This window comes from Procambarus clarkii, chromosome 58 (genome assembly GCF_040958095.1).
Source record: "Procambarus clarkii isolate CNS0578487 chromosome 58, FALCON_Pclarkii_2.0, whole genome shotgun sequence".
Lineage (NCBI taxonomy): Eukaryota > Metazoa > Arthropoda > Malacostraca > Decapoda > Cambaridae > Procambarus > Procambarus clarkii.
Genome location: NC_091207.1, coordinates 22,212,443 through 22,224,716, shown reverse-complemented (window position 1 = coordinate 22,224,716; position 12,274 = coordinate 22,212,443). Strand labels below are relative to the sequence as shown.

The 12,274-nt window shown below is 42.5% G+C and overlaps 1 protein-coding gene across 10 annotated transcripts in view; it reads left to right on the top strand.

Annotated features, from left to right (window-relative positions):
* The window catches only part of Liprin-alpha (PTPRF interacting protein alpha), a 339,563-nt gene that overhangs the window by 272,482 nt on the left and 54,807 nt on the right, over positions 1–12,274 (top strand). For 7 of the 10 annotated variants that reach the window (XM_045757948.2, XM_045757940.2, XM_069306677.1 and 4 more), the window contains one exon: positions 2,483–2,633. In XM_045757948.2, coding sequence (XP_045613904.2) covers positions 2,483–2,633 — 151 coding nt within the window. The remainder of the gene's footprint in view (positions 1–2,482; positions 2,634–12,274) is intronic. The other 3 variants (XM_069306681.1, XM_069306676.1, XM_069306683.1) reach the window with 1 other exon arrangement.

Here is a 12,274-nt window from a genome sequence, read left to right as displayed (position 1 = left end):
TTCTTAATTGTCTTTCATTATAAATATATTCATACTTTTCTGGAAGGAGCTACTTGGTGGTTTCCCGAGCTTAGCTCTGGTTCCACAGAGCCTCAGCCCAGCACACTGAGCCTCTGAGATCTGTCTGTCAGCTTCTGGGAGCTACAACCAGCTCACTCTATGAGGTGAGGGAAGTGAGGGATTAGAGATCAACCACAAAACTGTAAAACCCGCCAGAAATCTCTGGTGCAATGAAACTAGCGACTGTTTAAATGAAATTCGGCATTCCCTAGGTAAACAAGACAAATGAGTGTTGCAGTGAAGTAAATAATCTGAGGCGCACCTGATTTCCATTAGATGGCAGCTCAGATCACTTTAGGTTTCAGCCAGCATGTCCCTCTATTCTTCCAACTGGTGTTATCAGCCCAGCACCTGTAGAGTGCGAGACCTTCAGACTCTGTACTTGTGTATGTTCAAGACCTGCTTGCCATGCTGACCCCTGCTCCTGTAAGCGGGTGTTAGGGGCCTTACACTTTAGGCAAGAACTCATTTGGGTCTCATTCAGAATGTTCCTGATCTGTTGCTGCTTATGCTCTTCCTCCCCAAGGGTTTGTGGTCGGGGTCCAAAGTTTACTATGCCCAGATGCTTCTCATTCGTCCAGCACACCTATCTGTCTTGACGATTTGAGTGGCTGAAGTCATATCCTGCTTTGCCCTGCCCTGCATTTTCAATTCCACGAGTTGCTTTCAGTGCTTAGGGCAGTGGCCTATGTAACACCCACCCACTTGGCAGAGGGGCTCTGTACTTATGTAGTGTAGGCAGTCTCTTGTGGCAGTTATTGATGGGTGTCGATCTCCTTTGTCTTTTCCTCATCCTCTGCCTTGTCTGGAGTTGTAGTTTCATTTCCCAGGTTCTTCATGCCTCTTCAGTGGGTTACAGTCACTTGCTTTGCAGCTCTTCATACATGCTGGTTTGCCATTTTGCCAAAATGTCTCCAGAAGAAAGACTTGTTTGCTGTCCCTGTTCTCTCCTCAGAGGTGGGTCTTTTCATGGATTTTGATGGTGTTTGTTACACCATCTGTCATTAAAACACTTGATAAGTCCCACCTCTGGGGTTCTACCCCTTGCTGAGATTTAGCAGTGCACCACACCCAGCCTCAGGGGTTCAGTTTTCCTTTATTCCTTGCATGTGGAGCTTCTTTACCTTGTCCCAGCTGTTTTGTTGGTGTCAGATTGCAGACTCCTCTTGGAACTGCATTGACATCTTTCTTCACACAGGCATTGAGTGGTGGCTTGGCGTGTTCTGGAATTTCTTCTTTTACTATTTTCTGCCTATTCAGTCGTCATCTCATTCGACCACACAACCCCTCTCGCTGGCATTTTGAGGGGGTTGGTTGGTTCGTTATGTCCTTACCTCTTCCTATGGCTGTCTTTGGTATTCTTTGATCCCTGAGCAGGGTGGGTAATGTGCTCTGTCTTGTGAGCATGATACAACATTTTTGTATGGTCCTCATACTGTTGGGGGTCGTAACTCAGTTCGTTGCAATATTTTGAGTAAACTTGGGGGAGCCCCTAAAGGGTCCCACAGAAATTAAGCAATGAATTTATTAAAATACCCCTTCCTAGTAGGTTTCCAGTGGGTTCCCCATTCCCACCCTGTTTCCTTCTTCAATCAGGTGTCTGAGGTAACCCCAACCTGCCATCTTACGGCAGGCAGATGCTTCCCAGTTGGGGTATATTACCCTGCAACAACATTTTCCTTGTTTTCCCCAGGGGTGTCTATGTACCTTCAAGCAGTCACTTGTCTTGTTGCACCTATGCTTTGAGGTGTTTTCACCAGTTTTGTGGTTGATCTCCAATTCCTTGCTTCATTCTTCTTGTTGAGGAGCAAGATTGGGGCCATGGCTCTCGACAGGTGATGGCCGAGTCTGAGTGACCTAGTGTGTTGTGCTAGAGGTTAGTTAGTGGTATCAGGGTTTAGCTTAGGGAAAAGATATTCGGGGGTCTAACAGAAACAGCCAAATATTATATTCAAAGCTTGATTTAATTAAGTTATTAGCAGCCGATCATCTGGGGTGATGTCTTACTAGATTTGAGAGAAATCACTTGCAATTTTATATTTTAACTTGAATGTAGCTTCTTGTTCCTTGTTCTTGTTCATGTGTGGAAATGGCTGAGAAATGTTTGAAATTGTTTTTGCATGTATTGCCATGTCCTAAATAAATTTAATTTGAGTTGTATATATTCAGACAATACTAATGAATGAGCAGCAAGAGTCATTTGATAATTTATATGCTACTTGACATGTCTGCTTCTTTGCCTGCTTTCAGTTTTTAATTTTTCAATTATGATATCTAGTAGCCATACAATTTTATTTTTACTAGAATTTTGTTTAATTTGGACTGACAGTATTGTGTTTAGGACTGCACGATGGTCGTAATGTAAGAGCGGGGTGTTATAAAAGATTTACCATACTGAACATGTCTTTTGTGGGGACTCCAGAGGTGCAGGTGGTGAGTCCTCTCACTCTACACCCTCCCCCCTCTCTTCCCACCACAGTAGTCAAGACTCCCTTCACAAGAGTGTCATCAATCAACCTAAGAAAAAGGGAATCAAGTCATCTATAGGGCGTTTCTTCAGTAAAAAAGATAAGGTGTGTATGATACAAATTTTGTCTTAAGATGAAGTTAGTGAAATAGAGTATACAGGTAAAGGAGAGAGCAAGCATATCTCAGACAGTGAGGTGGTTCAGACAGTGACTTTCCTGTAAAATAATGAACACTGTAACCTCCAGACTGAGTAACTGTAATTACCTAAGTGTAGTTACAGGATGAGAGACGCTCATGGTGTCCCGTCTTCCCAGCACTCTTTGTCATATAACGCTTTGAAACTACTGACGGTCTTAGCCTCCACCACCTTCTCACTTAACTTGCTCCAACCGTCTACCACTCTGTTTGTGAAAGTGAATTTTCTTACATTTCTTCGGCATCTTTGTTTAGTTAGTTTCAATCTATGACCTCTTGTTCTTGAAGTTCCATGTTTCTTATCCTTATCTTAGCATCATCAGCAAACATGTTCATATAATTCTGTATACCATCTGGTAGATCATTTATGTAGACAATAAACATCACTGGTGCAAGAACTGAACCCTGTGGTACTCCGCTTGTGATGTTTCTCCAGTCCGATACATTGCCTCTGATCACTGCCCTCGTTTTTCTATCAGTCAGAAAATATTTCATCCATGTTAGAAGTTTACCTGTCACCCCTCCAATATTTTCCAGTTTCCAGAACAACCTCTTATGTGGAACTCTGTCAAGCCTTTTTTAGGTCCAGATAGATGCAGTCAACCCAACCATCTCTTTCCTGTAAAATCTCTGTGGCTCGATCATAGAAACTCAGTAAATTCGATACACAGGATCTTCCAGATTGAAAACCATACTGTCTGATATATCATTACTCTCCTGGTGTTCTACCCATTTAGTTTTTATTATTTTTTCCAATATTTTGATTATTACACTTGTCAATGACACAGGTCCATAATTGAGGGGGTCATCCCTGCTGCCACTTTTGTAGATTGGAACTATGTTAACCTTTTTCTACATATCTGCTATGACTCCTGTACACAGGGATGTCTGAAAAATCAGCTGAAGTGGAATGCTGAGGTCAGGTGCACATTCTCTCAGAACCCATGGGGAAACTCCATCTGGGTCAACTGCTTTGTTCTTACTTAGCTCCAGGAGCATTTGTTTCACTTCGTCTCTAGACACCTCTATGTGCTCTATGCTGTTCTCGGGAATTCTTAGTGTGTGTGGTTCTCTGAAGATCTTATTTTGTACAAACACACTTTGGAACTTTTCGTTTAATGTTTCACACATTTCCTTTTCATTTTCCATGTACAGTATCTGTCCCCCATTTTCAACCTCTGAATATTATCCTTTACCTGCAGCGTGCTTTTAATGAATTTATAGAAAAGGCCTGGATCTGATTTACATTTGTCTGCTTTACCATTCTGAAAGTTTCTCTCTGCCTCTCTCCTTACTTCCTTACTATCATGTAGTTGTTTCTTGAATCTTTGTATCGCTGGTATGTTTGGGGGTTTGGTCTCTTTCTATAATGATTCCATGCTTGTGTCTATTGATCTCTGGCCCTCTTGCAATTTCTGTTGAACCAACCCTTTTTCCTAGGTCTGCATCTCTGTTTTGGTATGAATGTTTGTGTACCTTGAGGCTATCTTGAGATGATTTCGGGGCTTTTTAGTGTCCCCGCGGCCCGGTCCTCGACCAGACCTCCACCCCTAGGAAGCAGCCCGTGACAGCTGACTAACACCCAGGTACCTATTTTACTGCTAGGTAACAGGGGCATAGGGTGAAAGAAACTCTGCCCATTGTTTCTCGCCGGCGCCTGGGATCGAACCCAGGACCACAGGATCACAAGTCCAGCGTGCTGTCCGCTCGGCCGACCAGCTCCCTTCATCATATATTTTGCAAAATTTGTCATACATCTCATTTACTTCTTTGCCTAGCAACAAGTCTGTCTAATTATACCCATGAAAAAAATTTCCAAGTTCCCCATAGCGTCTTCTCTTGAAATCGAGTTTTAACAACTGTGTGTGTTTTGATGACATCATAGACCAAAATTTGTAGCTAGTTCATTAGGCCGAGTAAAGATTTTTGGAAATGCCCATTGGTGACTCCCTAAATCTATCTAGCTTCAGGGAGATGACTTCCACCTACAGAGCCACATCGGTCATAGGAGTCCTGTTTGGCTTACTGGGACTAAAGTCAGAATGTTGCGTCCCCCCTTCACAGAGGTACCGTACAGAGGATTGGGGTTTGTTATCACCCACTTGGAAAAAGCATCCAGAAAGTAAGCAAAGCAAAAAAGTCCACACAAAACAAAACATCGAAACAATCAAAAGACACTGCAAATGATGGGTTATCTTGAGGTTATCATGAGATGATTTCGGGGCTTAGCGTTTCTGTGGCTCAGTCCTTGACCAGGCCTCCTTTTTCTTACGCATCCCAAGGAAGCAGCCCGTACCAGCTATTTAACTCCCAGGTACCTATTTACTGCTAGGTGAACAGGTGCATCAGGATGAAAGAAACTATGCCCATTTGTTTCTGCCTCCACTGGGGATTGAACCTGGACCCTCAGGTCTACGAATCCCGAGCGCTGTCCACTCAGCTGGTTCAGGCCCATTCCTGATCAAACACAGTTCCAAACACACTTTGGAAATGTTCATTTAGCATTTCACACATTTCTTTTTCATTCTCAGTAGTCCTGTTCCCCGTTCTCAATTGAACGTTCTCAATTGTATTTTATCTTTTACATGCAGCTTGCTTTTAATGAATTTATAGAAAATGGCCTGGATCTGTTTTGCATTTGTCTGCTATACCTTCCTCAAAGTTCCTTTCTGCCTCTCTTCTCACTGCTGTGTAATTGTTTCTTGCTTGTTTGTAATGCTGTATGTTTGCGGGTATGGCCTCTTCAGATATTGAACCCATTTTCTTGCCTTTTCCTTTTTTCCTCTCTGGCCCTCTCACAATTACTGTTGAACCAACCCTGTTTCCTAGGTCTGCATCTCTATTTTGGTATGAATGTTTGTGTGCCTTAATTGTATATTTTGCAAAATTTGGCATACTGTACATCTCATTTATGTCCAGACCTAGCAACAAGTCTGTCCAGTTAAACTCATTAAAGAATTTTCTAAGTTCCCTATAGTGTCCTCTGTTGAAATTGAGTTTATCAATTGTTTCAATGTCCCCACTCTCTTCTAGGTCATATTGCAAAGCATATTTAACACTTTGGCATACCCCGCGCGCCACCCCTCAACTGTGCGATATGGGACCCAGGGTGTCACGGGAGCGCGCGTAAATTCTGAAAAGTGTATACTCTCTTCAACTTTGTCACCTTAATTCTCGTCCTACGAGATTAAATTTGGTATCATTGTGTTCGCAATACTCTACAGCACTAAATGCATATAAACTCAAAAAGCCCGGCTAATTACCCGCAGTAAACAGAGAAAGTGCGAACGAGTTACCCAGGAGCGCGCAAACGCGATAAAATGTTTTCACTATTTTCACTCTGGTCACCTCAATTTTTGTCCTAGGTCTTTCATTTTGGTCTCAATGGGTTCGCAATAGAATTCTCTAGAGGAACATTAGCATATAAAATAAAAAACCTGGTCACGCTCCAACCGCCGACGAGTTGAAGACGGGCCACACGTTAGCCGCGAGTGAGCGCTTAGATGCCTTCCAGTTACACTCCCAATTCCCGCCCTTTTCAAGCCTTTCTTTCGCAATTTTCTTCCTGGAAGGGCCTTGTTCATGATCACTATCCATCGTGGAGTAAGCGTAGATAGTTTCTAAAGCCGCAGTAAGAAATATAGCCACGGAAAATAGCCGAAATGTTCACACGTTTGAGACGCGAGATGAGGCGACATTGGTCACAACAGTGGAGCGAAAACAATGGGCCCACGGTGTGTGCCAAGCCGCCTGAGGGCCACGAGGCTCAACAAAGAAAATGGGAAGACATCGGCGCGCATTTTAAAACCAGTCCCCCAAAAATCGGATAAAAACCTGATTTTTGGCGATTATTTAAAGTGGATGACGCAATGCTGCGTCATCCCCGGAATTACCGACAGTAAACGGATGACGCAATGCTGCGTCATGCCCGGGCGAAAGTGTTAATTTCCAACAGGACATGATAATTCTTTTCCAAGGGGGAAAGGTACTGGATGTATAATATCTCCTCTTCTTTCCTGGTGAATATTAGATCCAGTACTGACGGAACATCTCCTTCCCTCATTCTTGTGGCCTGCTTAACGGGTTGATACATGCATGTCTCCTGAATGAGGCTTACAAATCTGCTTGTCAAAATTTCCTCTGTTCTTGCTTCGTAGGCCTCCCAGTCTATTGCTTTCAAGTTGAAGTTCCACAGTACCAACAATTGTGATTTATCTTTATCTGCTTTTACTATAATCTCTCACATGACCATTATGAGGCCTTCTTGTTTGTCATTCAGTTCCTCCTTTGTCCATGTGTTGCATGCTGGTGGGCTGTAGGTATTTACAATTATCAGTTTTATCATTCTGATTCCAGACCTGCAATGCCAATATGTCAACTTCTCGAGGGTTTTTGGTTATTAACACTCTTACCTTCAGGTGTTCTTTCACCAGCACAGCCACTCCTCCCCCCCTTTTCTAGTTATTCTGGCATGTCTCCAAACTGAGTAACCCCTTGGGAATATGACATCATTTAAAATATTTTCAAGTTTCATCTCTGTTAGTGTGACAATATCTGGGGCCAGATTCACGAAGCAGTTACGAAAGTACTTACGAACGTGTACATCTTTCCTTAATCTTTGACGGCTTTGGTTATAATTATTAAACAGTTTACAAGCCTGAAAAGAATTTTAAACAAAGTCGCCAAAGATTGAGAAAAGATGTACAGGTTCGTAAGTGCTAGCGTAACTGCTTTGTGAATCTGGCCCCTGGGACCTTAAGCTGAATTATATCTTAGTTCCAGTATTTTTTATCTCACTCCATCTATGTTGGTGCAGTATATACAATTTTCAAGAAATTGTTCCCTTTCCCTTTTACTTCCCCTTCCTCTAATGATTTTGTTGCTAGGTTTTTATGTACCATTTCACTAGCTTTCTAGTTACTAACACTTTGTAGAAAAATAAATTTTCTTTTTCATTTCTATTCCAGTTTAGATGTTTCGCTTCATCTAGGTTTGTTTTCAGCTTTTCTCTGCCTTCCTTTGAGACAGAGGAAGACCTTTCTTTGGTCTTGTCTTATTGACCAAAGTTTGCCATCCTCATCACACTGCAATTTCCTGGCATTTTTAAGCACTTCCGTCATTTGTTTCACTCCGTTAAACGTCACCCTTAAGGGACGATTTTTGTCTCTCATATTTTCCTATCCTGATATTTTCCTTTGAATTGAGGCCTTCTCCTGAACCTATTATTTTCTCCTGTGATTTTCATCTCTTATGCTGTTCTATCCACCCCTAGTTGATATTGATTTTTCTAAACACCCAAAAATTATTATGGACTTATTTCTATCTGCAGTGTTTTGTACTAGTTTACTGTTGATTACCAGTTCTTTCCAAATTGCTTGCCTAATTTGTGCTTTTTGTTTGTCATTTCTGGTTTTGACTTCCAAACACACTTCCTTCGTCGTTTTTCCTCTTTAACAAATTGCTCATACATCTCTTTAATTTCCTCTTTGTAATTTGCTAGTTCTTTATTAACCTCCTCTATGTGAGTTGTCGATGAAGTTTCTCCTTGCATAACTCTGTTAGCCCTCAGTGTTCCTTGGAGTTGTTCACCATATGAGTCTATTTTCTTGTTAAAGTCATCAAATTCTCTACTCTTCACTTTCCACATCTCATCTTCTTAAACTAGTTCCTTGATTTGTTCCTCGTGTATCTTTACCTTGTCTGTTAAGGCAGCGATCTTCTTACCTTGTTGAAGAATATTTATTTTTAAAGTGTGAAACTTACTCCTGAGAGCTCCATTTTCTTCTAATTCAAGTACTTTTTCTTCATACTTCTTTCTAACCTAACAAGAAAACCTACTTTCATTATATCTTGTGGCAAGAATTCTTTGAAACAATCATCTGTTGGTATGTTTACCTTCTCCATGGTGGTGGTCTTCCACCACCAGGTGGCCATCTTTGCTATTGAAGATCGTTTGTTGTGGAATTTAAACTTTTCCAACACATAATTTTCACTCACTTTCACTCATTTCTTGTATCTTCTTTACATAAGGCTATAGGGAAGTTTAAAAGTAATCTGGGACACCACTTACAGCCCTCAACCTGTTACCAATACTTAGGCATCTTAAGTGAAGGCCATCTTTTGGACTCTGTCCTGTGGTGGTCATTTGTTTGTGTCGCTTCTAAACTTTAGTATTTGCTTCAGGTTTGTGTGTTTACAATCCTCACTTATTGTGTGGACTTGGTCTATTCTGCACTATCAGCTGAATGTGTTTAGAACTGCCCTTTCCTAACCACTCATTTAGGTTGTCCCTGCGCTCATAGACTTCTCTGGTGTGTTCAGGAGTTTTTCCCTGTGAGGCCAGTGGTCTGGCCTCATAACCCATCCAAAAAGCAGAGGAAGATCCAAACTCAGAGGAAGGATCCATCGCAGAGGCATAATCTGAGTTTCACAGGAAGTATGTGAAGAAAGCTTCCCAAGCTACCAAAGGGTGTACCTGAGAGAAAGGAAACCTTTGGAAGGATGATCCTTTTACAGACCCAAAGGCACACAGAACTGGAGAAACCCTGGGGGGAAAGCTGACACAAATCATACTCGTACAGGGAGGGAGGTAGGATATAAAAGCCCCTCCCTCTGCAAAAAGAGAACCTCAGAAGGAACAGGGAGCCATGTGGAGTCAAACAGAACTCACAGGCCAATATTAGATTTCCTCTAAGCCCTGGAGGCTGCACTTAAGGACCCTGAGGTGGAGCCAGCATCCATGCCCATGGTCCTGGACAGAAAAGTGGAGTCCAGGGGAGGAACTTCAAAAGAAGGATGAAGGGGCTGAGGATTTGGGGAAAACCCCAAATCCTCGGCAGGATTACTTGGCTCGGCTGCCTCCATGCCCAATTCAGAATTGGCATGGAGGCTGAGGCTCAGCCTCAGAGTTGACCGAGCCACATCCAGAGTTAAATTGTTCTGACTCGGAAACCCTTACATGTTTCGCAGCTGGGGATTCTCTGCAGTGTACAAGAAAAACCACCAAAGGTAAAGACCCAAAACACTTAGCTGAAACAATGGCGCCTACATGAATTAGAGGTAACCCGGGAACCACTACAGCTTTCAGGTGACCCATAACTACATCAGTGTAAGACCTGACAGCTCAGATCCCAGAAAGTGGCGAGCCCCTTTCCCCCTCTCCCTGAAGTGAGTGGGAAGATGGGGGCGAATGAGCTCATTCTTGTTTCGAGAGATACAATCATTTGTTTACATAATTGGGGGAGTTCATTTGGCAGGTTTTGAGTCTTCGGTCTCTTTTGAACTCGGCAGTGGTTTTTGACTTATTGAGACTCTGGATGCCTTTCCTTGTGAAGTGGCAAAACGTCACCACTCCCTGCACCACTGTGAGGTTGGACCAGGTTCTAGTTATGGTCCCTGGTAGGCCGAGAACTCCATGGCTGATGCGACCTGGTAGATGGGAACAATCTCAGTGTAGCTTTAGGGTGCCACCAGGGCTTACCCAGAAATTGGCACTTCATTACATTCAACTTGGTTTTCTCCCTCTTATTTCCTGGGGAGGTTGTTTCTGTTATCATTCTGGCTGCTGCTACAGTGCAGAATTTTCTTTTGGCCTCTTAGTTGGGTTCTTTTGCAAATGAATTTATTCCCCTCTGCCTGGATGTGGTTAGTCATGGTTGGAGCCTCACCAGCTGTTGGTTGGGTAATCTTCCAATGGCACTGGATTTCCGGGCCTTTGTGCTTCCTTCAACTGATGACCTTTTTGATTAGGTTCCGGGGTGTAAGGTCAGGGGTCTTTCCCTTATCTCTATGTAGTCATTGTAAAATGGTTGAGCTCAGGCTTGGTCAAGGTAAACTAATCTCTTCAGTGGGTGTCTTGGTTGTTCATGGCCTTCAAGCATTACTCAGAAGACATATAGTACATTTTCAATCTCTCAGGATTAAACAGCTTCATTCCCTGTCCAATCTGCCACATAACCACTTTAGCTCAGGCTTACTTGATTTTACAGGTGGATTCCTGGATGAACCTCGTAGATGCATACTGGCTAGTTCCTTTTCACTCAAGGTTCCAGAACTGGTTAGGATTTCTAGTGGGGCATCAGGCTCCCAGCCAGTCCACATGTAGGCTAGTTAGGAATCTGTTTTTTTTCCAGCTTGCCAGATTCTGATTCCTTGTGAATTGGTTCCATCCCAGGTTAGGACTTGGTTGGGCTTGGTTTGGTATTCCCAGTTGGCATCTCTCTCCATACAAACCAGGACCAGGATGGGGACCAGAAACAACTGGGTCATCCTCTCGGTTCACCCAGCTGTTTCTGGTCCATCTTGTCCTCAGCTCAGGCTCTTGATGCTTCCCTGAACCTTCTGGATGCATTCTGGCATGCTTCGTTATATCCAGGGTTCGGGAATTGGTTACCTTTGTTATGGGTGCCAGGTTTCCTTTTTGGGTACTACCTTTCAGCCTGTGACTCCTCACATGTTTTGGTGTTTGGGTCCTGGCCTACCTCGGTGACTGGCTGTTGTGGGCTCCTAGCTGGCCTGTATGTCTGCCTGCTAGGGTTCAAATTCTTCTCAGGTTCCTGGTGGACTTACAAAAATCCCATTGGTTCCAGCCTACGTTCAGGGTTCCTCCAGAAGCACAAAGCAGTGCCCTGTGAGTGATTTTAACAATCCTCTGCTCTGTGCAGAGGATTAGGGAGGGTGGAGGATAAAGAGGTGGGGGATTGGGGGCCAGGTTCTGGCTCTGGTCGCCAGTAGGATGTCTATCACTGACATGATGGAGTAATGGGAAGCTATCTTGGCAATATTGCTTCAAGGAGCCTGAGAAGTGTGATGAATTACTGTACATTCAATTCTTGATTTTTCTTGTATATTATTTCTTTGCCAATTTGTTCAGTAAGCAATTGTCAGAGGCATCAGTTTGGGGGGTCAGGTAACAGTAATCATTTGCACCAGCTACCTCTTTTACCTACTTTTATCATTATTTACACATAATAATGTGAAAGTAATAAAGTTGTCTATTTCTTGTTATCAATTCTTGTGTTAACAAGAGTTGATAAAAAGAATTTTGAGAAATTTCCACATATTTCACTGTTAGTGTGGAGCCATGCTGAACTTCCCCCACTTTCTGCCTTCCTATGCCCCTTCAATTAACAGTACAATATTTTAGTTTATTATTGAAATGAATTTAAATTTAAAAAAGTTTCCGAGGTATAAATACACACAAAGGGATGAGGTAGCTGAAGCTATTCTCACCCGGTTTATTATTGGGAGGAAGGCCACCAACAATGCAAATTTAAATTTACAAAAATGATTGGAGTATTGTTGAGTAAAAAATTGCTTTTCAAATAATGAATTGAAGATGATCTCTGGAACCTAACCCTATTCTGTCCGAAACGCTGCGCGTACTAGTGGCTTTAAAAGATTGTAAATACTATGTTATGTATTCTCTCTAACCCAATGAACCTTCTTGTATATAAATAAATAAATAAATTTCTTCATTATGTTATTACTTAAGATTTTCAGGGAGTGTTAAGAATATTGCTCCCTGTCATGTATTATAATTAGCTGGTCC